The sequence below is a fragment of the Labrus mixtus genome, chromosome 17 (assembly GCF_963584025.1).
Source record: "Labrus mixtus chromosome 17, fLabMix1.1, whole genome shotgun sequence".
Taxonomy (NCBI): Eukaryota; Metazoa; Chordata; class Actinopteri; order Labriformes; family Labridae; genus Labrus; species Labrus mixtus.
Window position 1 is genome coordinate 12,400,862 of NC_083628.1, and position 27,748 is coordinate 12,428,609.

General features: G+C 39.9%; 1 protein-coding gene across 3 annotated transcripts; it reads left to right on the top strand.

Annotated features, from left to right (window-relative positions):
• The first annotated feature begins 346 nt into the window (after window positions 1-346).
• On the top strand, window positions 347-22,098 carry LOC132992515 (AP2-associated protein kinase 1-like). 3 transcript variants are annotated; one of them, XM_061061846.1, is made up of 20 exons: window positions 347-1,389; window positions 2,713-2,831; window positions 4,076-4,184; window positions 4,389-4,531; window positions 5,008-5,129; window positions 5,526-5,607; window positions 5,845-5,977; window positions 6,090-6,193; window positions 6,515-6,597; window positions 6,760-6,920; window positions 7,311-7,432; window positions 8,317-8,649; window positions 9,283-9,416; window positions 9,530-9,705; window positions 9,805-9,894; window positions 10,879-10,974; window positions 11,271-11,378; window positions 11,757-11,927; window positions 13,155-13,265; window positions 13,578-18,732. In XM_061061846.1, exons 1-20 carry the CDS (start codon window positions 1,227-1,229, stop codon window positions 13,676-13,678), a joined length of 2,661 nt encoding a protein of 886 aa, XP_060917829.1. In that variant the 5' UTR covers window positions 347-1,226; the 3' UTR covers window positions 13,679-18,732. The 3 variants fall into 3 exon arrangements, with proteins under 3 accessions (XP_060917829.1, XP_060917827.1, XP_060917828.1); XM_061061844.1 differs by lacking the exon at window positions 13,578-18,732 and adding an exon at window positions 20,427-22,098 and having other exon boundaries at window positions 352-1,389; XM_061061845.1 differs by lacking the exon at window positions 13,578-18,732 and adding an exon at window positions 20,427-22,098 and having other exon boundaries at window positions 352-1,389; window positions 9,530-9,684.
• The last annotated feature ends 5,650 nt before the right edge of the window (window positions 22,099-27,748 follow it).

Consider the following 27,748-nt stretch of genomic DNA (forward strand, 5'->3'; position numbering starts at 1 on the left):
TTTTCACATTCACATGAACAAAAAACGGAAAGCAGATACATGATAAATGTGTTTAATTTATTTAAAACCTTTTGACGATGATGGCTATCCAGCCATTTTGTCACAATTAGTTGTATTTCTGTATGGTTCTTTCCAAAAACTCGTGAACTGCTTTCCGTCTCGGAAATGAAACCACGGTGTGAACCTTCATGTTTACAGTCTATGCTGTGAACCAATCTATAATATACACAGTTGTCCACAGTTTTCAGTACGCGCTTTTTCACCGGAACGCAGCATTGGGGGCAGGGAGGAGGAGGGGGGGGGGCGTTGTTGCAGCTACTCGATGAACTACATTACCCACAATTCCATCCGCGCGTCAACAGCAACAGCTAGGATGTTGCGATATCGCTGGCAGCCAAAGATTGCTGTGGTTGCAGAGATTAGGCTGCTGGGGTTTTAACCTCTGACTGACGTTTTGGGGATTTTAAATTGTGTGGTTTCGTATTTGTAGCTACAGTTGCAACGTACGTAGGTTGTAGTTCCCTGTCATCAATAATCGTTTTGTTTGTAGAGGGGCTGAAACGCGCTAAACGTTAGCTTTCTGAAACCATAGTTTTTATCGTAAATGGGAGCAATTAAATAGCTTGACGGGTAGCTATGTGCCATGTAACGGTCGCTACACTTGGCTAAGGATGGAAATATTTTTTCGGGCAACGCTACCAAACGAATTACACTGCGGATATCTCGCACTGAAGACAGTATCTTTAGAGGATAACCTGGGTAACCTTACACGAAATGTCATAGCGCGTAAGTAGCTAGCACTTAGCTAGCTCTGTAACGACCGGACGAGATGGAGAAGGACCTAATGTTATCAGCAGCAGCAGCCGGCCGTGAGCAGCTGGATGGATAGCTAAAGAGAGACTTTCTCCGGAGATGCTTTATGCTCCTGGGTGGTGTAATTCACTTACATAACAGCTAGCCGCTTCAAGCTACCACCAACTAGCGTGTGTTGTCAAGCAAATGGGAATTTTGCCACCAAAAATCTGGGTTATCTCAAAATCATCATAGGTGGCAAATGGATCACTGCATGTTTTGAGGCTGTAAATAGACTTACTTGAAGCTTCGGACCCTTTTATGTGCACAGTCTGATCTGTATTGTCTATCTAGTGCAATAATTAACTACACAGGACACAAGCAGTTCATCTGTGTTTCTGTGATTGAGTTACTCCTCCCGTCGTTGCGACAACATGAGGAAGTTCTTCGATTCCCGTCGGGAGTTGGTGAGCTCCGGGCCTGGTTCTGGAGGAGGAGGTTGCAGCTCTGGGTCCAGCCATGCAGGCGGAAATTTCATTGGCAAAGCCTTCACTGTCGGGAAGCACCAAGTCACTGTGGAGGAGATCATTGCTGAAGGTTGGTTTGCAATGCGAAGAGGCTAAATTGTTATTTTAATGCATGTTGTTTAGGCTGGAGTGAGATTGATTGATGAGTCACATGACGGACCAGGGATGAAACCTTATGCCATCCACCACAGGAATGATGTAGCTCTGCATCAAATAGCAAACTAGAGGCCTACTGCTTTTTCTCAGCTGGACTCTGACTAACAACAGTATCCTGTTAGCTGTTTTATGATTCAGAAGTGTGATTCAAGGAGACGGAGACCTGGCTGTGTCTGTACAGTTGTTGGAGTTGTTTTTTTTTAAATGAATGAATGAGTTTTTTTTTGTGTGTACAGCACAAGTTGGGAATCACGCATGATTGCAATATTCCATACAGACCCAGGGGTGGCCACTTTATAAGACTGTTTGGCATCAGGGACAAATGACTGCTGCTGAAGTAGGGACCAAAATACAGTCATTGTATTCATCAGTTTCTTTTACACATCATGTAAGACCAAAGAATGCGATTCTTTTCACAAAAAAAACATTTAGTACAGCATAAGAATGTATGCTTTTGTTGAAATACTCTGCTACAGACTTTTTACTTTCCCCACTTTTCTACTGACCGTGTCTACTGTAATCATGTCTGCAGAAGAGTTCTTATAAGTGCGTCAAGCCACTAACTTGGCAAGATTTCCAAATCCAGAGTTTTGTCTGTATGTTATGAAGGATGAAGGTTCCTGTACATCAGATCGGGAGTTTCACTTCTGCAGCTGAAGTCAATTGAAACCCTCATCGTCATCCAGCACCGGAGGCCATTGGTGTCTCTTTCAGATTTATAGAGCTACAGTGCAATACAATGCCGTTTAACACGTGTCATGTCGAGGCTGCTGAACAAGCCATTTCAGTCTGACGGAAATTGATAATTCGGTCACAACGAAACTCGGCAAAGTGAATTTGTGGTCAGAGCTGTACCAGATGGTTAGGCCTCAATGTAGGCCTCCACGTAAACCCTGCAGCAATGACATGACTAATACATGACGCTATAAGGCTGCTCCATTTGGTCCAGATTGTCGCTTTTGATGTAAGGCTACATGCAGACTAAACTTGTTGCTGTAATTGGGTGTAAAATCTTGTATGTGAGTTAAATAATAAAGAATCCCGATGCCTGACAACTTGGAGTGATGCCTGGAGTGTCATATCCTACATTTTGATTTGATTGTAATGAAATCAGTTTATAATGTTGTAATCTGCCTCTATGCATCTGCCCAACTGTTCATTGTCAAGATTTTGGTAACATGCCTATCATCTTCATGAGGATTGACTGTTTCATGTGGTCTCTGTCTAATCCCTGCAGGTGGTTTTGCGATTGTTTTTCTTGTGAAAACAAATCAGGGGGTGCGCTGCGCCCTGAAGAGAATGTATGTCAACAATGAGCATGATCTGCAAGTGTGCAAGTGCGAGATTCAAATAATGGTGAGTCGTTGAGATTAAATATTTCTCTGTTTGTTCTCACACTGAGTTCATGTGGTTTTCTATGTGTGCAAAAGCAATTCATATTTGGGCCTGCAAATTAAAAAAACTTTTTTTTTTGTGGTATCTCTAATCTATTTTATCCGGGGAGAACCTTTTGGTACACTGACAGCCTGCAGCAGGGTTGTGTTGATAGTTGTTCTGTATTCACTCAACTGGTTCTCATGTGCTCAATTTTTGTTTTCACAGTATCATCTTGCATGTTCTGCTCTCCTGAGACTTTTTGTAGAACAAGTCGAGGGGCCATTCGCATGAACAACATCCATCCTTTAAGGACTAGTTGTTGATAATTAGTTTTTAATTATTTAAAATGTTTAATTTAGGCTTCACAATGAGGAAGGGAAGAAAATGACAACATGTTCTGAAGCTCTAGTTTTTCCCATATTGTGTCTCTTGTGAATTTAGGACAATGTGTCTGTCTGCCTGCTTGTCTTAAAACCGAAGAGCTAAATGTCTGACTGTGTATCACAAGCCACAAGAAATATCAGTGGTATTAATGTGTTATTTCCCTGCATTAGTTTGTAGCTTGACTTTTACAGTCCTTGAATCCACACACAGAATTTGTTTATTTGCGTCTAAAAAAAACTCAGGAAGGAAGGAAGAAGTTAAATTTCAAAGAAGTGAAGTGGCTGATGGTATCAGCATTCGACCGACTTACAGTCTGAACATTTCACAACTCAGGGCAGAGTATTACTTTTTAAACAGAACGGAAATATCCTACAGTTTAAGTCCGAGATGATGTCGGTTATTTTTCTATATATGACACATGACATGCTTTCTCTGTCTAGATCTCTGTCTCATTCGTTTAGTCTCCATCTGGCCACGCACACACACGCACACAAGCACACACAAACACACAGACTGTGCTTAACCTCAGCTGCAGTACTTGACATTTTTTCATTACCTAATACATTGCTGATTTCAGCTCACCATTGCAGCTCCCTCTGCAGGCAATGACCTCACACTGCATCACTAAACGCTGATCAGATTGAATAGAAGGCTCAACATTAAGCAACATTTTCATCAGTTGTCATAATTCACTGCAGCGTAGTCTGGAAATATTCAAATTCTTCAAATCTTTTTTGTGGTCAAATTATTTTTTTGTTTCTACTATCTTTTTTAATGTGTTAAAATAATAATAAAAACATTGTTTTAAATACTCTTGATGTGTGTTTGTGTTCTTGCAGAAAGACCTTGTCGGTCACAAGAATATTGTTGGTTATCTAGACTCCAGTATCACAGCGATGGGATCCCGGGATGTATGGGAGGTTTTTATTCTGATGGACTACTGCAAGGGTGAGTTCTGAAAGGGGAAGATGGTGTTAGCATGTGTAGCATTTTCATTTGTCATGATAGATTTGTATTACAACCTGCAGAATAATGAAACACCAAGGAGAAGGTTTGAACACAATATATTGGAACAGTATATGTGTTGTAAAAAAGGTGCGACATGTACCAGTGAGTTTATTCCCTCTGATGTTTTTGTTGCCTGATTTGCAGGAGGGCAGGTGGTCAACTTGATGAATCAGAGGCTGCAGACCGGCTTCACAGAGGCAGAGGTGCTGCAGATCTTCTGCGACACCTGTGATGCCGTTTCTCGCCTGCACCAGCGCAAGACACCTATCATCCACAGAGACCTTAAGGTGACACATTTTTCCACTTCTGTCCAGTGTGTAACTCTAGGACAGTCAGCCCATGCTTTTCATACCTGTTAAAGCAGAGGACATTTTATCTGTAGAAACACAGGCAAAAAAAACATGTCAATTATACGTGTGTGTTTGTGTGAGCTGAAACTGTTAAATTATGGATAACTCTGAAATGAAGGGAGAGGACATTGTCAGTTGTCAAAATACTTCAAAAACCTTGAGAGTCCAGTCATCTGCAGCGTGTCTGCCGCATTCATTTTAGGGAACAGTCACTCAGTAGATTTAGCACATGTAGCATCGCCACTGTATATGCAGTGCAGGAGTCGTGATCGACAGACATGGCCTCACCTTGAGTTTCTTTTTTTTTGTTCATCATTCAACTGCACATGTTGCAGGAGGCAGTAAAACTCCCAGAATCCCAGCAGCTCTACATGTTCGTGACTGCTTTTGTTTCTTATCTCTTGTGCCGTCAGGTGGAGAACATACTGTTGCATGACAAGGGTCATTATGTGCTGTGTGACTTTGGCAGCGCCACCAACAAGTTCCAGAGCCCGCAGACTGAAGGAGTGGCCACAGTAGAAGAGGAGATCAAAAAGTTTGTGCTTTGGCAGTATTTGCAGCTTTCAATTATTAGCACCTCTTTTTTTGGGGGCGGGGCTTTATGGAAATGATCAGCAGTTTTCCATCCATGAGAAGCTTTGTCGTTTGTTTGGGTTATTTTTATTTGGCTGATTACCTTTTTTTTTTTTCTTTTTTTTTTTTTTTTACCTCATCCACATTTGGACCAGAGATTTCTGCAAAGCAATTGATATTGTAATAAGTGTGTGCAGAGAAGGTTTCCTTGATGTGAATTTGATTTTTATCGGTAAAATCATTTAGTAGCAAAAAATACTGAGTAGGCTGGGTAATTTCCGTTCCACATTATTATCTGGTTGTTTTCTTTCTTATTTAGCTCTGATCTAGTCATTATGATTTGTTCTGTTTCTATCAGGTACACTACTTTATCATATCGTGCCCCAGAGATGGTGAACCTCTACAACAATAAGATTATCACAACGAAAGCAGATGTCTGGGTGAGTGAAGAGGACAGATGTATCAGACATACCGTATATATATTGATAAGTTAAAGGTTATTGACTCCAGCGCTGTAAAACACATTCAAAGTGTAAGCATAAAGCTTCTGATTTAGCCATGTGTTTTTGTTTTGTGACTTTCCTGAGTGTTATTGATTAATCTTCTCTTCCTACTCTTCTCTTCTTTATGTGTGTGTGTGTGGTGTGACGGGGTGGGCATGTGGTGGTTTTCTCCAGGCATTGGGCTGTTTGCTGTACAAGTTGTGCTTCTTCACTTTGCCCTTTGGTGAAAGCCAGGTGGCCATCTGTGATGGCAGTTTCACAATTCCTGACAACTCCCGCTACTCTTATGATCTTCACTGCCTCATTCGTCAGTCCTGATTAATGTTCTCAGTCTATACACATTTGATTTCTGTTGTCATTTGTCATTAAGTACATCTATATGTTTCCATTTCTCTCATTTCTTCATGGGTTTTCTGCAGGGTACATGCTGGAGCCAGATCCCGACAAACGGCCAGATATCTATCAGGTGTCCTTCTTTGCTTTTAAACAAGCTCATCGGACCTGCCCCGTTCAGAATGTGAAGGTCAGTCTCTCTAAACACCAGTGTCAGCAGAAATATTTGGACTTTGCTTTGCTTTCTCTCATCAGTAATTGATCTTCATGTCGTATTCAGTACGATGTGCTCTGGGTTCCCTGTCTGACCCACCAGTTTTCACACTATGGGGGGTAAAATTTGCACAAATACATCAGTAACATACCGAGGGAAATGTTGATGAGATTCTTAATTTTTACTGCCAATTACAAGAGTCAGAAAGTTTTTAGAGACGATGTGCCATTATTTCTGATAATGCTGTCCTGTGAAAATTCAAAATTGACTTTTTTGTGTATCTTTTTCATAATGCAGAATTCTCCGATTCCTACTAAACTTCCCGAGCCAATCAAAGCGAGCGAGGCTGCTGCAGCAAAGAAGAGCCAGACTAAACCCAGGCAAGCATGCCCTGCTTACACTGTATTACCGTTAATGCTGTCGTAACATTACATTTAGTGGAAATCATTAGGCAGGGTCGGTACACTTACATTCATTAAATAATGATGTTAAACCATTTTCAATGATTAACAAGACGGCCAACATGCTCCCTGTGTTGCCAGACTGACAGATCCAGTCCCCACCACTGAAACCTCCATCACCCCTCGTCAGAGGCCCAAAGCAGCCCATACTCAGCCTGCGGCTGGCATCCTACCCATCCAGCCTGCTGCTCTCACCCCTCGCAAGCGGGCTAATCTCCCTGGTGGTGCGGCTCAGCCTGTGGGTGAGTACAGCGCTCTGTCCTCTTTTGCTAATATCAGTCACAGGGAAAAGAAAATGAGCCTTAGAATAAAGATGTGCATGAGTACAGGATTCCCTCTAATCCTGTGCACAGTTAAAAGTGCAATTCTCTACAGGAGCAGATCAAGTATGCAGGTTAAGACTAATGCAAATGAAAGCAATCTAACCACATGCCTTAAGGGATTATGTCATGATGTCTTTCACACCCCAGCTTTTTCACCTGTTGCAAGTCTTTTATTTGCATTTGTAGATCACGTTGTGATGTACATTATTATACAATTTGAATTTTTTTGCATCTGTATCGTTACCAAGATTCAAATGTTTCCATGCTTATGAGTAATGTGCAGTCTGTGCTCTTTGTAACATCCCACAGGAGTGAGCTTAGACCTCTCCCAGCCAGCTGCAGCTCTGCTGTCACAGAAGGCTCAGACTTCAGCTCTGCCTCTCATCCAGTCACAAAACAATTCAAGTCAGGCTGCAGCTCTGCAGAAACAGGTACACACTGACAGATTACACTGGGCAGAAACAGGAACTTTGAAGAGGGTTATATGAGTACTAACCCTGAACACTTTTTCAGTTTTAAATTGTGCAAAATGGACAGGGGTGGACATGGATAGATAGAGGGGGAGCAGAGGAGAGAAATCTGAAATTTGAGTTTAGTCCTGTGGAAGACCAGACAATACTCCCATCATCCCAAAATGTGAACATCCAAATCGCTAACTCAGCAATGTTTGCTGTCCAGTAATAGTGTAAAAATTAGGTAGAGTAAACCTGCAGATGACTCGATACTCTAAATCATTAATTAAAAAAAAAAAGAATTGGGTATCATGTGGATTAAATATAGGACCTTTGAAGTCAATCCTGCAATTCTGATTGAGTCAATGCGGCCTAAGAGAGAGATATAGGTAAAGTTGACCAGGGTGCAAGATCTGCAAGATCCGCTTAAGTAAAGGTTTAAAATTCAGTTTGAACAATGCCTTGAAGCCGGTGTGTGTGATTTGTACTCCAAGATTGTAAAACATTATTGTTCTTTGAATAGGAAGTGGGTAGGGGGTGTAAAAGGAAACATACGGAAGGAATTTTCTTATGTCATCTGGTTATTTTGGAAAATCCTTACTGGTCTTTAGATCTTTGAGTAAATGTGAATAACAATTAGCTGGAGTACTTCCTGGAATAGTTCAGGAAATTGTTCTCCTTAACAAATGATGGACTATCTATCAATTCACTGTAAAGCAGATCATTTAAAAATAACTAAAACTACTTGTGTCAGTGCTCCTCAGATTTTAAATTGCAGTTGATTCTGGGACTTGTATTAAGACGGTTTACAAACATAGTCCAATGAGTGACAGCATGTTCTGTCTTGTGTTTTTGTGTGGTAGCCGGTGCAGACAGTGGCAGCTCCAGCAGCAGAGAATACACCAACAGCAGCAGCAGCGGTCGTGTCACCAGTGATCAAAGCTGACATCCAACCTCAAGCACAGCCAACAGTTCAGCAGCAGACCACACCTCTCTCTGCGGTCAGTGCCCCCTCCCAGCAGGCTGATCAGACTCCATCAAGTCCCGCCCCTCCTCAGCGCCCGGCTCGACGTAAGCAGCCAGGCCCAGCTCCGCAGCCAGGGGCTCAGGCTTCACCCACCAAAACTGCTCCGCAGGTATCTCAGCAGCAGGCTCCGCTCCCCTGCACCGACATCAGCCAAAAAGCAGCGGAGAATGTAAGTGGCTCTGTGTTTAGCATCCACCATCAAACTGTGATTATTTCATCATCATAATGTTAGATCTGTTGGACTGAATTACCTTTCCTACTTTTTGTTTTTGAAGAAGCATGTCCATTTGTCCATTTGTCCATGAATTGTTATACTTCTTCACAATCAAAGACTCAGATCAATATTTCTTATCCCGGTTTGTTAAGAATTATAACCATAAATTATATTACTTAATTTTTAACTTTTTGCTAACAAAAAATATGAATATGTTGATTTAGCTCAGTGATAAGGGCTGTTCTTAAGAGGCCATAGTCCTTGTCGCAGAGGCCATGGGTTCAAATTCAAGATTCAATATTTGCTGCATCAGAATCAGAATCGGGGTTTATTGCCAAGTACATAAAGAACAGTTAAGCATTCACACATGCATGTCTTCTCCCACTCTCTCCAACATTTCTCGCCCCTCTGTCCAATCCAATAAAGCCAAAAATTTACTCAAATAATAAAATAAAAAAACAAAACATATACCGGCGTATGGCTTTGAGAGATTACAAAAATAATTTACGCAAATTTAAACCAAATTGTTTTTAAAAATGTAAACACATTTGAGACGTTACATTTCCCTCTCTGTCTTGTTCTCATCAGACTCCACCCGCTTCTCCAAAGACTTTTGAAGAACGAGGCCATCAACGCACACCAAGTGATGCCACGCTGAGCAGTGTTACTGGTGACTCCACACATCAACCACAGGAAGTTAACAGAGATGCTGCTCTGAACCAGTAAGATGTGAAAGTGTGCTAAATTTCGCCTGAAGGAAAAAAATTAATTCTTCTCCCTTTTAAAAAAAAAAATTATAATATTTTATTTGTTGTTGTTTTTTTGTCTACTTAAGATCACTTACATCTCCACCAAACAGCACTCAGCCTGCTGTTGGTGATGCAGGCCAGGACCCGAGCAAAGCCGGATCAACAAACACCCCCACACAGCCTGCATGGAACCCGTTTGACGACGACAACTTCTCCAGCCTCACTGGAGAGGAAGTCAGAGGTGATGAAGCAAAGCCTGCTGGTAATCTTTGCATTTGTATGCATGTTTTTAAGTATATTTGTAATGTGACCAAAATGTTAACAGCAGAGGATTTCTTCTCCTTTTTTTTTCTTATTTCAGATTTACCTTCAGAAATCGAGCCAGCACCCTCTGAGGTTCTGATTCCAGGCCTGCAGGCCTCGACTGAAGAAGATATATCGCAAGAAAGCGGTATGTCACCTCTCTTGAATTCTAACACAATTTAAATGTATGAGACAAATTAGACACAAGCTTTTTTTTTACTTTATGTAGTAACAGCTACACTTAGAATTATTCAATGTAATGGTTCTCTTAGACCTTAGACTGTCTTTTAAAGCATTATATTATAAGGGTGAAGAAGCAAAGCTACTTCAAGAAAGTCTGTAAAGAAAGAATGTCCAACATTTTGCACATAAATACAGCAGGGGCTGTAATGCCGGGCACAGGCAATTGCAGATTGAGCCATCGAGAATTTTGTTCTCTTCTTGTGCTAAACTTCTCGTGCTTACAAGCTGAAGGAGAGCGGAGGCTTCAGTATGGTAGAAGTGCAGCCAAACAGCAGTTTTTTTTTTTCGTTTCATGCTGGTGCTCAAGAGCAACATCTACTGGATAGAAAAGTCGCACATTCCTCCTTAAAAGTCTTCAGACATACTGTTTTAAAAATGCTTTAAAATCTTTTCTAAAACATACTTTTACAAAAAATAACTGATTTCCAAGTTTAAAACATATTCCATGTTTTTTCTTTTTTTTTTCTTTGTATTTCTTTTTAGCAGGTTTAGCCTTTTTATCTGTGTGTGTGAAGTACTGTATGAATACAGATTTTTTGTTTTTGTTGGCATGCTTGTTTGATGTCAACACAACAAAGCTAATTGATTTATTTCTTTTTAGAAATAGCTCTAACTGAGATTAGCAGTAAAAAACAAAAATCGTGTTTAGTTTTTCCCACCTTTAATACACCAGTGTTGTGCTGAATGAGTTTGCAGTTAATATCATGTCGTATATCCAACCATTGGGCAAACCTCTTAAAGAACCCGATCCATTCATCTGCTAGCTTGAAGAAGCTTTTAAGCAGATGCTGCTCATGTGCATCACATCCATTAAAGAAAGAGTTTGAATTAGATGTCACTATAGTATAAAGTCTGTTATTTAGATTGGACATCTTTCTTTAATCTCCAGCTGAAAAACCATCAGCCATTGTTGATGTGGATTCGGGGGCTTCGCTGTTGGCTCTGCCGGATGCTTTCTGTTCCCTTGAGCTGTCTGATACACCAGGTAAACACTTCTTGTCATTTCATCCATATTGTATCCACATTGATTGTCTTGTCTTTTTATCATTAAATTGCTATGTTAGAAAAATCTATAATAATATGAATAAATAATGATATGGACGTTCGTCAGCCAGTCTGACTCTAAACCCATTCACAATTCCACAAAGTCTTGAACGAAGTATTTTCACTAGAACAAAGTCCAATCTGTTCTTCTGCTGTTACAGAATTTGTTCTATCAGTAAATTCTCTGATTTTGTGGCTGGCTTTGCTTACGTACTTTTCTTCTGTATCGGCCTTCAGAGAAGCTGATTGAGGGGCTCAAATCTCCAGAACCCTCCTCACTCATGCTTCCCGACCTCTTGTCATTGTCTGACCCCTTCGGTGGCTCTGTGGAGGAGTCTGCGAAAGGTGTGTGTACAGTATGTGTATGCGGGGGCTTTGCTTTTGAAGACATGTTTCAGAATGTGTTCAGTGCCATACAGTTATGAAAAAAACAAGGTGTTTCAAAAACTCTAAATCAAATACCTGTATAGATAACCATTGCTGTTTTATTGTCTTTATTAGTAATGTTTAAAATTCTAGAGAAGATTATTTATTTGAATTTCCTAAGAGATATCTTGGATATAAAACCCTGAATGTTACAGCTTTGTAACTAGTAGAAGGATCCTATGTCAGAAGGTTACTGCATACAAAGCATTTAGGGCATCCTTGTCCACTTTCTAAGAGACCCATAGCTAAACATCCTCCTTGTTTCTGACTTTCCTCGGTTCTCTTGATTCACCTCAGACCCTCTGACTGCCGACGACTCTCTCCTGGGCTGCTCTCTGATCTCTGGTCCGTCCGCCCCTCCGGCAGCGAGCAGCACCACCTCCTCCGTCTCCTCGGCTCCCACCTCTGCTGCCTCTGCTTTGGATGATTTCAGCCTGCTGTCTGGAGACTCTGGACAGCCTAAAGCAGGTCAAACTTTTTACATGAACTTATTTAAAAGAATCTAATGAAGTCTGCGGTTGAACCTTAGGGTACCATGTACAACAGCTTCTAATATTTCCAACTATTTAAAACAAGATTTGCCACGAATAGTTTGATAGTACTTGGATTGGATATTGACTTTTAATATATATTTTATATCATTTTGACTTTGAACCTTGGTATACTGTTTGAGTTCAGAAAAAGAAAACATCTATATTTCCATGATAGTTGCTGATTGTCCTTTCAACAAAGCATCAACTTTCTATCTTTGATTGTTAGCTTCATTTTATACAGATATCTGTTTATAGAGACAGATGAATCATTGTCAAGATACCGCTGATGGAAGCCGGTATGTCATAAACACGGATCGAATTTCGCCTGCTTTTGGTTTCATATGGACTGTTTTTCCTGCACACGCTGAAGTCTCCTGATGTGTGATTGGTCAATACAGCTCTTCATTGATTCTGAGTTCATTTGTAACACAATATAAAAATGAGTAAGGTCTTTAACTTGTTGTTACATTATGGATTATAGGAGGGGAAACTGTTCAGCCGTGAGCAGAATATTCCTTTTGCTGTTGGACAAAGAAATTTAGGGAGGAAAACTATTAATCCAGTACAGGAAATACGATTTGGATTCAAGAGCCCTTGAACACAAGAAGTAATCCAAAAAAGTCTCTATAATCTGAATTGCTGTTTCCACAGTTGGTAGGGAAATGGTTACGGTAATCCACTCCGAATGGCACGCTCCATGTTGTAAATCCAATCTGTGGAAAGTTGTACAATTGAATCCTTCCTTTGAGATGTCAAAGTCTGAAATAAAATCCTTTCGGTGGTATTGACCCAGTAGATGACCCGCCCTAGTTTGGTTTTGTTTTCTTGGCGGTGGTGGAATTAAACCATTTGACTATGGTTGACAGCTTCAGCACTGAATCACTGCCTGACTGTGCATAAGCTGTATGATGGTAATTATTACTGATATTTCCTCATACTAAAATACTCTTTCTACCCCTGGAGAGCTCCTGCTGTCTTTTTTTTTTTGTTGTTGTTCCACTTATTGATCTTTTTTGGAACATTTCTACTATATTTAGGAGTTCTTTGTTGAGCAGGCTTCTCCTCTAACCAACAACAATGTTCTTTTTCTTCGCTTAACACAAACTGCATCAAAAACAAAATGACTGTCACGTCCTCAAGCTTTCTCTCCTTTCTCCTGCAGACTCGTCTCTCCTGATCTCAGACTTCGAGTCCCAGCAAGTGGGTGCAGCAGAGGCTGGCGAAGAGGACGAGTTTGATCCCATTCCCGTCACAGGCAGAAAGAACTCCCAAGGTAAGTGTTTACATTCTCTCGGGAAGCTCAGGTGGGTCAGGCTTTGGTTTTAAGACACGGGCTGTTTACTGGGTTTCCTTTCAGTTGCATGCTGATCCATTTAATTACTAATGAAAAAGTCATTTTTAAGAATGTTTTGAAGACCACTCGAGGTAAACGGGTAAATTCTGCTCTCTCTTTCTCTCCTTCTTTCTCAACCTCTCTCCTTGTCCTTAACTGCTTGTTGTGACCCCTTGCTCCTCTGCTTCTCCTCCCTTCTGTGTACTTGTTTTTAAACCCCCCCCCCCCTCCTCCCCCTGTCTCTCCGGCCAGTTTCAGGAGGCCACTCGCGCAGTAACAGTGGCGGCTCTGAATCCAGCCTGCCCAGCTTGGCTCGCTCCATGATGCTGGTGGATCAGCTCATCGACTTGTAGGCGCCCAACCAGCCCCCCTCCCCCTCCCCCCCCCCCTTCCGTAGAAGCTGTAACACTGGATTATAGACTGGCATAGCATAACAGCAATTGACACTGTTGCCATAACTAGCTTCCTGCACCCTCCCTCCAGCTGTTATCTCCATTCTAGCTGCCACAGTAGAAACAGCCTGTCAGTGCTTCTTCATCCCCGCCTGCTCTGCCGAATCGACCGCATTATCTGCCTCTCCTCACCTCTCATCTCTTTCTCTCTCTCACTTACGTCCTCTCTTTGTTTAATTCTCTACATATCATGTATCGTCCATCTGTTCAAGAGTGGCCAGTAGACTAACATCATCCTTTCTAAACATATCTCCGTCAATCACCAGATAATATTGCTATCCCATTTGTTTGAACAATATTGCATTATGTCTAATAGCAAACAATAGAAGATCATTGTTGTGATGTACAATAGGCATAGTTATAAGTGGTTGTAGTTATTATGGTGCACAAGTGAACTTGTCGTCGTATGCCTTTTTAAAATTCTCCTGCCCTGATTTATTTGCACATTTTCGAGTCGAACCATGAAAAAGTGAAGAGTTTATTTCTTCTGTTAAAGGGAAACTTAGTCATGTAGCCTGATTTTCACAGTAGCATAAATGTGACCTCTGTCAGGGCTGGTGGATGGAATTTATTTAGCTGCTATAGATTAGACTGAAGAGGACATCAAATTAACTGAATGATTGGAAACAAACAGCCATAACATAACGTCATTGTTAACAGGACACTGAGGGTCATTTCACTCAAAGGACAGCTTTGGCACTACAGCGCATGAGTGTCTGCAAGTCAATGACAGACACAGTTTGAAGTGCCCTTAGTGAGTAAGTAGCAGATATGTTTGCAGCCACCTGTGAGATACAACCATCTCCCATTTGAAAATGAGCTGAGGGACCTTTCTCAAACCTCTCCCTTCACACTTCCCCTCCATTTGCGCTCTCGTGTTGGACGGTCTGCCGTCATTGAATGCCGTCCAAAATCTCTTGAGTGTGGAGTGAGACTGACTATTTTTTAAAATCCTCAAACAGCAAGTCTGCGACGATGCTCCCTTACTGAACAGGTGTAACCACTATTATTGTTCATCATGGTAGACGATCCGTGCATAAATGTTTTTTTTTGTTATCACCCACACAAACTTAAACACCTCTGAATAAGATTTTTTTAGTATAATACAGAATTTTTTTTTTTTTTTTTTTTTAAATCTAAAAGTTTAATTCAAGATTGTATAGTCTTGAAAACGGTACATGTGAAGACCGTGAAGTGTTTATGTTGTATATTTAGAGGGACTTGCAAAAACGTATCATCTTATAATCATCAAATTGAATCGATAAGCTGTTACAGAAAGCAAAGCCACTAAGAACATAGAGAGTTTTATGTCATATATAAGAGGAGGATTTTAATGAGTCTGCCTGGTGGTATTTATGTAGACAACATGTTATTTGAGTGGTTTTGCATAAAACCATGTTTCGTAAAGTTCCTGTTTCTGTGGGCGTGAGGGGGAGTTTGTCCCAAAACTTGCTGCTGTCTTCACACCCTCCACCTGAACAAAGGATACTTCACCCATCGGTGGGCGTGACGTCAAACAGAGCTCAAACTGTGCTGAGTGGGGAGGGATTGGTTTGAGAAAGACCCGAGGTCAGGCGCATTTGTGACAGATTATGCCAATGACCGACCAAAACGTGATCTGAAGTAAATTGCAAAGTATTTCCCTGCATCTTTAGAAACAGGTAGTAACAGGCAGGTGGGCCTACTCCTGTTAAAATCTGTCATAGTGATAGCAACAGCACCTGGCTTTATAAAGTAATGTGAGATAACCATGTCATAGTAACATATGACCTCAATAAGACGGCTACAAATAATTGAGGGGCTGAAGAAGACCTTTTTGCGCCTTGCGCCATCGTTTGCTTCCAGATTGTTTGTTACTGGACTAACAGAAGGTGGTCTGACATGCTGTTAATGCATCTGCACCATGCGCTATATAAAAGTTTTTATTGGTCTTTAAAAAAAAAAAACATCTAGATCAGCCTAAGCAGAGAAGTGCCAGGAAATAAAATGAAGAATAAGAATAGTATAATATGTGGCACAAAGGACAGATGATTGGACCTCTGACAGTAAACCAGCTGAACTCTGAGTTTAACAACAACACATACAGTATGATTTCCAAACATTCACTGGCACCTGCTTTCATTTGCTGTTATTCTTGTAAGCAACAGTTTGTTACAGAATACTACAAGGGAATTATCTGGATCATAACAGTATGTACAGGAGTGTGCCATATCAGTAGAAAATGCATGAACTCATGAGAATAATTTAAATAATCAACATAAGTAGGAAACAGTAGAATTAAAGTAGTTATTATATAGAGATCATAAGTGACTCTGGGTCATTTTTTGGGCACAAACAGATGATTAATATGGCAATTTTCAAAAATGATTCTCACTCACTTCTATTCGTTCTTATGTCACCACAAACATTCATCCTGCATTGTGCAATCCTCCCGACATTCCTGTCATTTGTTTACTCCTAATTTATGTAAATAGATATCTGTTACCCCTGCAGGCTCCTCTCCAGACCATACAAGTGGTGTATATATGAAGTCCTTGTCATAAAGCTTTACTTGTGAGAAACATATTGCTTTACTGGTGAAATCTCGTATACATATCTTTGTACATACACTCTGTATGTGGATATATATATGAGCCATAAATGACATGGTTTTCCTGTTAATAAATGTTAATATGAATAGAGTGTTAGAGAATGAATGTAAGAAATAAATATTAGTCTATAATTCAAAAAAAAAATCTATGATTCTTAACACCATAATCCAATGAATAATATTGAAGAATATATACATATTTCATTCCTCTTTGTGGAATTGTGTGTTGAGAAAGTTTTTTTTCTTGGTTATATCTGCTCTATAATTGTCGGTACTTTATAATGTATAGATGATAATCCCGGTCTTTGTTCAACCTGGAGGTACGGCCTGATCCCATGTCTTATTCCTCCTCCTCTGTGAAAAAGAAAAAGTGAGCCTGTGTTATGTTTGTTAACGTAAACCTATGAAGGATTATATTTTTTATTCCAAACAGTTAAGAGTTTTCTGGGAGAAAAAAAGGCAAAAAAAAAAAAAAAAAAAAAGAAGTGGGGCGCTGAACATCTAAAAAAACTGTTTCATTTCATTGCTGAAGTAGAACTTTTCTTTTGAATCGTGCTCCGTAAAGCTTTGTTTTTTGCTTTACCCGGTTGTTCTTTATTATTTTTTTTTTTTAGTGATCACAGAGTTCATATGAAAAAGCATGGCAGTGTTGTTGAATGTTCTGTTCACGTGTGTTGATATACAGTGTTAAGATAAGTATGTGTGAGTGTGCGTGGAGTCAGAATTGTTGGATGTGAATTTCTGGTAGCCTACTTGTGTTGTTGTTAGCTGCAAAACATGGCGACGCTTGTGAACCACGTTGTCATTAAAATCTCTTCTGAAAGCACAGCCCCCCCCCTCCCCCTCCTCTAAATTCTCTCAGGAAGTTAGAGCCACATCCTTCTCTCTGAGACTGCTCCTTACTGTGCGCTGAAAGTCTGAGCTCCATATTACAGTTTAGAGAACTACTTTGTTAGGTGACATGCGAGGGGCTCTGTAACGTGTGAAAGGGTTAAAAGGTACAACACTGCTGCTGCAGCATCCAATCAGCTGCCCAGGGTTTGAAATATCAGCTCCAATCAGCAATATAAGTGTTTCTGTAGGATCAAACAAAGTTATTTTTCTTCCCACACACATCACAGTAGGAAGACTACCTCCATCTTTTTGCCTTTTTCATTTTGTCTTGTTAAGAATGAATCTTTTTAGCATGCTGTACGATCCACTTAAAGCTCCTGTGAGAAGATTTCAGCCAATGAAACAGATTGAAATGAAAACCATTGTCTCTCTATGAAGTGCAAAAGTAAACAAGACCATCAGCAACAAAATTGATTATTTCTATTAATTTTTTTCTGGATGGCTGTAAACGCTGCCGCGGTGTAGTTAAAGTCATGTGAAGTTATTATCTCCAGCTGCTGAATCAGGAAAGATTCTTGATGCGTTATAGGTTTCTCTGTTAAAACAAAGCAGGCTGCATACAATCAGCATAGAGATAAAAGGGGTTGCATGGTCCCCAGGGGGCGCCAAAATCAACACAAACCGAAAGTTCCTCACAGAAGCTTTAACATACTCCTCTCTGGAAAGTACAGTTAAAATAATAACTCCTCATAACATTGAAAGATTTTAAAATAATGAACATATCAGTAACGGCTTTGCTAAGTGCTAATAAAGAAGATAACTCGTTAAAAGTTTACAGATGCTAGTTAGAAGTTATCCTATTACTGTACATACATTCAATATGTATGATTATATTTAAAATGACTGAACTCAAGACAGCAGCAGAAAGATAAATCACAGTGAATCTCTGATAACTGAATTTAAGCAAATTACTTACATTCAGGAGTTTCATGAACATATCTTGTTTTTCTGCCCATCTCAATTTTGACCGTAATTTACCTCCAATCTTGAGAGTACTTGGAGTAGAGTTTGTGAGAAGATAAAGGAGTGTGTGGTATCAGAGAAACACTCTCCTGGGTGTATGACTGTGGAGACTGCATGTACAGCTGAAGGTGTTTTGTTTTTGTTTTATCATCTTCTTTATGATCCTCTCATTGAACGACTCCCAACATTAGCAGTCACTGTTTGAACCTATGCAACTCCCGAGCTTTCTCCCTGTAGCCGCCAATGTGCTGTCGTGATCGATTAAAGCTAAGCAAAGTAGTGAGATTAGTCCTCGATGTGAAACAGAAGCCCCTCATCTCCTCTGTTGTTCTGCCAAATACGAACGCTGTCGATTTCTCTGAAAACTATTTGAGTGTTTTGAGACGCCTCTTTGTCTTTACGGCCCAAACCTGCGTCAGAGCTGTGGTATCATGTGCTCCTTCTATTTTTGTGAGATAATTAAAGAATTATAAAGGGATGGCAAATAAAATACAAATGTGAATGTCAATGTGTGGAGTATTGATTGTAAGATTTCCATTTGTCCTCATAATATTGGTTATGATATTTTCACATAGTTTGGATTCATTAGATATCAATCACTTTTTCAGTCAAAGGAAATATGTCACTGTCTATACGAGTATACACCACTGATCTCCACATTGTTCTATATGAAACCATTTGATCACCTCAAAAATGTTGGGCTGTTATTGTTTCTGACAAAAGGTGTATCGTTTTAACACCTTCTTCCATGGAAGCCAAGAACAGCTGTTCTTGTGATTATTCTTTTATTGCGATTTTCTTAAACTAAAAATAATGGAAAAGAAATCAAGAGACTGCCAGTTCTCTGAGCTGATAATTAGTGTTGAAGTCAAGACAACACTAACCAAGACCAAGACATACCCAAGACCAGAGTGCTGCCAAACCAAGACATTTAGGGATCAAGACCTATCAAGACCAAGACCAGGGCAGGGCAAACTGAAACAAGACCAAGACCATAGTTAAATCATCATCTTGTGTGTCACTCACTTAGACCGTAACACCAGGAGGGTTGTGGTCTTAACCATGGGATTAAAAATCAAATTCTGAAAGAATTGAAATATATTTTTCTTTAAGAAAGAGTTTTTTTTCCTTAAAATCCGGAGTCCACCCAGTCTGAGACCAAGACCAGACCGAGTAAAAATGCTGAGACCGGTCTTTAGACCAAGACCGATTTCACTACAACACTACTAAAAAGTTGATCAATCACAAACATGATTGTTTTCTGACATAATACAAAGATATCTGCATGGAGGACTTTGGAGGAGAGAATCAGATCGAGTTAATCATCTGTTAAATTGTTGCACATTAGGAGGGAACATTAAACTGTGTAACTCACTAACTCACTTCTTACTCTGATCAGACAGCAGGTTAATCTACTCAGGTAAGACCAAACTTCCAACTTCATGCCCCATTAAATGCCAGTCTTTCATTGTTTTACCTTTTTTTAATTTTTTTTATTACGGATGACTTTATATCTGCCCGGTCAAAATGTAATCCAAGAAACAGCTTCCTCTGCTGAGTGGGTTAGGATCCTAATTATAGCCCGACTGATGAATAGCCCAACGTTTAGTTTTTTATTGTAGAGGAAACACAAGTTTATTCGTCAACTGTCAAATGTCTTCCTCGCTTCTCACAACTTTTTACAGAGCAATTTCAAAAGGTTCAAAATCAAAAAATGCTTTCTCATTGTGATGTTAAAAATAGAAATATAGCCTACTTAAGACTGGTACATTTATTGTCCTCTGAAACTCAGTGTAGAATAACTAATGTTGCTGATTTCCTTTTATAATCTTTAAATGCAACATTTCCATTTAAACAGCTTATGGCAGTTTGCTTTCACTTGAGAGGAACCGTCTCAGTAGACATTGCATTGAATAGAAAGCCACTGTATTGTCCATCACAGAGTAAAAATGACTCATCACAACAGATTTAACACTAAAAGAAGAAACATGGAAGACAGGCCAACCAAACATTACTGAACTCTAAAACTCAGTCGAGTTGCAGGATACAACATTCCTCACGTTTTCCTTTCTATGGTGGTTTATATTATTTATTCATGCATACATACAATATTTAAAAAAAATATTATACTGCTGTATTAGAAGATATAATAAGCAAGAAATTCAGCGGTCTTCCTCCTGTTCTCCCGTCTTTCCCACACAGACCTGCAGAGGGAGCTCAACAGTAATGCACAGCGAGCTGCGAGGACCGAGGCGTCTGAGCAGTTCACTGAAGAGGAAGAGAGTCAGAAGATCCAGCGGACGACAGCTCCATGTGTCTATAATAAACACGTGCAGCCATCAGATGAAAGGAGCTTAAAACACCAAACAATACCAGTTACTTCCACTGGCCTGCATTTAGTACCTGCAGCATCCCAGTGCAGCCCAGTCCCCTCTGATGTCTTCCAGCTGGCTCCCTTTAAAAAAGAAAGCAAGATGGCACTCAGCAGCTCCTCCTTTGCCTCTTGTCAACCTGCTGACGCATCTGATGTTTTCCTCCAGGCGCCGTTTGGAAAGAGGCAGGAAACCACCAAAGCCGTTTCTACTAACACTCACATATTTAAGAAGTCTGGATCACAGCAGATCCGACCCCTCAAACACTGTCACCTGGTCCGAGCGTCGTCTTCTCCTGCTGCTCCTCAGTCTGTCGGTGATCGTCCTCGTCCTCCGCGCCCCGAGGCCCCTCTCCTCCAGCAGCCGGTGGCCGTGCATCGGGTGGTCTCCAGGATCGGTCAGCAGGCTGCTGTAGGCTCGGTGGCTGTGGGGCCTTTGCATGCCTGGACCATCGGGGGACGAGGTCTGGATGACCCGTTTACTGCTGCACCTTTTCAGCCCAGATGCTCTCAGGGGAAACCCTGATAATAAAATAATCTGTTCAAATATGCCAACTCAAAGCCGTTTCAGAACCTCTAGCGGAGCCAAACTGCAGTTCAGTTGCAGTGTTACCCACATTTCTCACATAGTTTGCTCCTTTCATCATAACTACAGTATATAGAAGAGTACATAATGATTCTAGCAGTGACAAAGTTCTACCTCAGTCATATGATCTGCCTTTAGCCTGAGCACCAATAGTGAGTCGTTTCACAACTATATAAGCAGTCTGAAGTTGACTCAATACAAACTTTATTTAGGGTTTTAAAGGCTCACTTTATCTATTTTAACATTTAACAGTTTAATTCAAATAAGGAATAAAATGCATGAAGTGTTTGATTAAAAAAGTAAAGGTTGTTTGTACTGAGACCTTCACAAATGTTGCTGTTACAGAATATTTGATCAGAAAATATCTTAGATATTTCTCTCTTTGGAAGCATGTTGATCAATGTGTCACGGCTTCATATGTTCATATCTCTAGTCTGTTTACAGTTAGCTTACAGATTGTGCCTTAAATATAGCAGCCCTCTGGTCCTGCTGCTAAGGGGTGCAAAGTTTTCGCTGTAAGTCAAAAGAAGTTTTTGGAAACCTAATATGATGGTGTGGAGCATTTTTCACAAATACAAACAAATGTTTATGCAGTCATTACTGTAATTTAAAAAGTGAAAATATAACCGAGTGAAGAGATTCAGGAAGGAGAGGCATGTTTGTTTCGGTTTCAGTATCATGAATAAAACACATTGTGTCTTTTGTTTGAATTTAAAGATAGCAAAATCATCCTCTCCAAGGGCGGAAGTTAAATATTCTAAATCATGCTTCTTCTTTATACTTGTTTGTTCTTTGTACGTTAAGGACTTTACCGTAGCGCCTTTGCTAACAGTATTTGTTTATTCCTGTATCGTCTGGCTATTAATACTGGGCATAAAGAAAGGTTGTAAAGTGAAATTAAAGATTTGTGAACAACATGTCATCCTGCATCATGGCTATTCACAACTCTCAGATACACACTAGATATAGGCTAATGCTTGAGTTTCATCTTTGTCGCCTGCCATCTTTATTTGCCATATGTGCTAGAAGAACCAAACTTCCTTTAACTCTTTACAGATCTCAAGTGTAATAGCCGTGTCACATATATCAAGGGATCCTAATGTCAGTTTTAATTGAAAGATTTCTTACAAAAGACAACATTTATGACTGAAGAGTCATGGAGTGGCAAAAATGAAAATGATAGGTCAGTATGACTTTGTGTAAGGTAAGCCGTATATTGCACTACAGTGACTTTATTTTTACCCCCTGAAAAGATCTCTACATGTGTGGCCGTACTTTAGACAGTCTGTTGGATTACTCTGAGACAGATTCAGAGATGGAAGCTAAAATATGATTTGTTTACCATTTAAATAATAAAAAAAAACACCTAAAGTTAGCAAATGCATGCAACTACTACTAGCTGCTTTGCTTCCAAGGCTGAAATGATATGCTTCATGTTGACTCTTAGGTTGAAAGCTTGTTTTATTTTTATACAGAAGTAGTTTTATACAGAACTCATTTCCAACCACTCAAAGCAACAATTGATCGCAATATATTAATGGAATATACTGTCTTTAATATGTCGTGTTTATGACAGCATTAACACACATTATTCTAACCATTTCTAGTCTTGAAATCACAACAAGGTCAGATGATCATCAGCTGATTATTAACTGTTTTGGTTATCTGAGATATGAGGAGTGGAGGAGGATGCTCACAAACAGTCACTGTTTCAACAACAAGGATGCAAACCGATAACATGGAGCAGAAATCGAGGCACCATCAACGGAGGACGAGCACCAAGAGGAGGACAGTGAAGAATAGGACCGTCTGACCAAGCTGAGCTGTAACTGTGAGTTAGCCTCGAAAGCTAAAGGTAAGCTACTTCTCTTACGGGCTAATGTCAACAACAGCTAGCAGGAAGCTGCCAGTCATTGTATTCTGTTTCCCCAAGACATATCACATGAATCTGCTTTACAATAAGTATTCAAATCAAGCAGTGTGGTGGTCATTTTTTGCTTCCAGTTAAATGATTTTGAAAATATAAATTTGTAAAATTGTTGTTGTTTTGGATTGTTTACTTTTGTGTTTGCTAGTTTGGTTCAATGTTCATTTACAGACTTAGTTATGCTGACTTGCACATTAGTAACAGTTCAATTAAATACTCAGGACACATGAATGATGTATTTTACAGTTTATAGAAACTTTAATACCATCTAGGCTTACTATAACCATACATGTAAATAGAACTTATATCAGAACTTATAAACCTTTTGCTACAATCACATCTGTGAGACCCACAAATGACTACTTACTACTTAAATTCATTTAAGTGAGCGGGCTACTGTTGGTTTGGGTCAGGGAGGTCAGAGCTGTTATCTTTACAAGGCACATCAATTACTGAGGTAAAATGGAAAAATCTGAGCCCCTGATAAACCAACTCTATGTCGTGTGTGACAGCTTAAACCTAAACTTTATCTAAAAAAAAAGTGAGTAAACTGAGCTAGTGTGCAAGATAAGTTACTTGTTTTTATTTGAAACTACATAAAACATCGCTTTGAGATTGATTTACCGAAAAAAATAAGATTTCATCCCAGTAAACATGTCAGGATTTGTATACCTAAGTGGAAATGAATAAGTCTGATGTTTCCTGTTAATTAGTTCAGTGCTGTGTGCGCGCTACACTGTGTTTCATAAACTTGCAGAGTCTGATTCACAGTGGCATGAAAGTGAAACTATTGTTTGTGCAGCAAATTGGGGCCACTGCTGAGAATATTTACATTTCTCTCTTTACAGTTCAACATATTATGTGCTTGGGGTTGGTATTGCATTTTAAAGATGGCATTTTCTTATGATACCGCTGGTTCTGGATCAAAATGACTCGGGTTGCATCTGAGACTAAAAAGGGTGCAGCTAGTGACTGGCAACAGCAATGGAGAATAGCGTAGGTGTTATGGGTCCCTCATGTGGTCCCCAGGTCACGTGCACCTGTCATGACCATCAGACCATGAATGTTATAAACACAATACTATCCTCTTTTTTTGCATCCATTTAATTGAGGCTACAGAAATGTAAAATGATGATGCAATGTAATCTTTTGCACCCTCGTAGAACTGGGCCTGCTTATAGTGGATCTAAAAGTCACTTAATAAGGATCTAGAGTGACGGTTCATCAATCATTTACATGTTGAGAACACAGTATTATAATGAGGGAATGCCACTAAATAATTTTACTTGTGGAAATCCAGCCAAGACTTTTGAAAAAAATACTTGAATATGTGAAAGTAGTCCATACTGTATTAACTTGAACATGAACAAATACATAAAAAATAAGCTCGTAGGGCTAAGAGAGAGGGGCCCAAAGTTTCCAGAAGCTATGCTTAAAATGAAAGTTTACATCTCTTGTTGGAAAGTCATCGATACACCACAACTGATTACAAGGAGACACAAAACAAACGCACAAAGACACAACAAACGGGACACAACATTACCAAAACTCAAAAGGAGACAAAAACACACAGCTGCAAAACTACCACAAAAGCCTAACTAACAAGAACTGGAAAACAAAATGACTACAAAGAGGTCCAAATCAACTGCAGAGACTTCCCAGAAACACTACAAAGAGCTGGAAAACAACTAAGAATTGCAAAACAATTCAAAAAGAGTCAACATTATTTTGGGGATAAAATGACTGAAATTAGAAAGACTACTAAGAGATGCGAAACAACAACAAAGAGACAAAACACAGCTACAAAGACATACGCAAACTCGCATTAAGACTCACAAAATGCATACAGATGACAACACTGCATGGTGTTGTATTACTGTATGTAAGATGTGGGATGTTTGAATGCGTGTGTCTGTTAGTCGTGTCCTGTTAATCCTGTTTATGATTAATGTTGTGTGTTGTAATGGTTGCATTGTCACTGTGTAAAGTCTGTTGCGAGGACCTCAGGAAGAACAGCTGTTGTAATGCTGCAGCTAATGGGGATCCCAATAAACTAAACTAAAACTTTTACTGTAAGTGGTCTGTGCATGATGCCCATGTCTTCTAATCCATTCATCATGTCTCTCTCATTGTACCAGCTCCCTATACCATTCATTAGGAATGTAACTTCTTTGTTTACCATAGCTACATTTTCACAGCTCGCTGTGGGTTTGGTCAAGTGTAAAAGCTGTGTAAAAAAAACCCTCTGCCAGATCTTCATGGCATTATAACTGGATTTTATATTTAATAGTCTGCCTTTTGTCCGACTGTCCCTGTTCCTGCCAGTTTTCTCAGACACGCCTCCATGAGCTCACCGGCCGCAGGACTGTGAGACGTCTGTGAAAGCGTTTCTAAATGAAGAAACAACAGAGACGAAAGCAGGCATATGGAAAAGATATAAAATCATTTATTTTAGTAGATCTGACTGGAATAAGAGTCAGCTGACTGGCTGCTGTTGGCTTGTTACATAATCCCAACCTGATATCCAGTTATGTTTTTTTATTTAAGGAGGTTATGCACATTTTACCTTAAATGGAAACTATGAACTCAATCCATTGTGAGCACTGTTTTAAATGGTGAATAAGTGAATAATTTCACACCATTCATCCATCCATTAATACAACCAAATTCTAGCTGTAGCTGCACTTTTCCTACAGTGACAGCCAGGAAATCAGAGCACAGCAGCCCAGATGTGTTATTTTTCCAGCACAGTTTTTTAGTTTTTCCATACGCGTCTGGTGGTGCCTAAAGTATTTTCATACGTAGACATCTGGGTGCAACAACCACATCAACTACAGCTCAACTTCTCCTGTCAAAGATATGAAACCAATGACTCAGGAAAGAAGCCAATCTGTGTTTAATTCAGTCACTTTAGATCAGCCTTCTCGTTCCTTTGATAACTAGCATATCCTCTCTTTTCTCCTTCACAGTGACAGAGGATAGATCCTGTATCTGATGTGTCTTTAAACTTTGAATATACCTTAAAGAGAATACCTTCATCCAGATGCGTCTTAAATACCTATAACGTGTTGTGATATTCAGAGGTCTTGTTTATATACTGGCCTGTACATATTGTTTCTTCATATCTTCATATTCATTGTTTAGGCCTGATAAATTAAAGGCCCTGCACAAACACACAAGCGTCTAGAATTGCTCCGTCCTATTAGACCTTTGCACAGTTTAAAGCCCTGGTCACACTTGGCATTAACATGCCTGGACACTCTGTAGTACATTAACACCAAGGACACATTGAAGATTACACAAGATTCGATCACTAAGGCCACATAAGGAGGTAATCTGGGACACATCTGTCAACACTGGTCTGGCAGTGTGTACAACATGTGTCATGTGCCACATTGAAGGACCACCCAGTCACCCTGTATCCATGACAACAATAACAACCACTGAGGTGAGTGGTCTGTTAGGAACACCAGTAACAAACACCAGTAACAGCTAAAAAGGGATTGAGCTTTTATTTGTGACTGTTCAAAATAGTTAACAAAAAATATACCACGGCATAGGCCCAGTGTGCAACTTTCTGCTAACAATCCCAGAATGTGCAATTAGTAATCTGGCTTGACTTGTAGGTAAAGTCATTTGAGGATCACATATTACGCAAAAAAAAACACTTTACCATGTTTTTCGGACACTCTACAAACTCCCCAATTGTGAGAAAAATCCGTCCTCTACGTCTTTTGCCTGCTCCACTTTTCAGAAAATGTGTGCTCAAATAGGACGTTTTGAGATTTTCCCTTTGTGACATCACAGAGAGCAGTAAACCCTCCCCCAGATGGTCAAACACAGCTGACCTGCGTTTAAAGCTAGGGGGTTTATGGGCATGCTAAAATACAGGATCAGGGTGGATTTTTAGTGAGAAGTGAGAAACAGACATGTTTTGGGGGCCTCAAAGACCTTTTTAAACTTGTTGAAAAGGAGTATGTGTGACCTTTAAAGAGGACATATTATACCCCCTTTCCACCTTTTCAAACAGTCCCCTGTGGTCTTAATCTGTGCTGTGCTTTGGTCAAAATATAACATGAATCAAGCACCAGAGGAGGTTTGTGACTCTCTAAACCAGCTCCGTTGTGGTGTGTGTGTCTCTTTGAATTCAATGAGCACCCCCCCTGAGTTTTTCTGGAAGACATCAATCCTCTGTAGCAAGACTAAAAAATGGCAGATCTGCACAAAAGTTTTGTTCTAGGCTGGGGGTGGAGTCCATGGGTGGAGATATCAGGGGAGGGGAGGGGATTTTTTTTAAATACCAGAATCCAGCTTGTGACATCACAAGCTGAGCAAATTTGAAACTGAGCATTTTTCTCGGTGTTGTTGCTTATGCAGCACTACAAACAAAGGACTGGATGGGTTTATTTCACATTTTGTGGGTCAGTAGACACTCAGGTTACCCAAATAATCTTCAAAAACACTGCAAAAGTGGATTTTTCATAATATGCCCCCTTTAAGAGTGAAAGAAACAATTGTACAAACATTAGATCACCTGCTCTTCTTACCTTTAAATGTATATAGACACAATAGTGTTAACCCTTTGTACCTTTCATCAAAAAGACAAAAAGGTTTATTTCCCAACATGTCGAACCAGTCCT

Excerpts from the sequence above, each read along its gene's own strand:
- LOC132992515 (XM_061061844.1), top strand. The coding sequence starts at position 1,227 with ATGAGGAAGTTCTTCGATTCCCGTCGGGAGTTGGTGAGCTCCGGGCCT. Across the intron at positions 5,608-5,844 it reads CAACGAAAGCAGATGTCTGG|GCATTGGGCTGTTTGCTGTA; the intron begins GTGAGTGAAGAG and ends GGTTTTCTCCAG. Across the intron at positions 6,598-6,759 it reads AAGAGCCAGACTAAACCCAG|ACTGACAGATCCAGTCCCCA; the intron begins GCAAGCATGCCC and ends CTGTGTTGCCAG.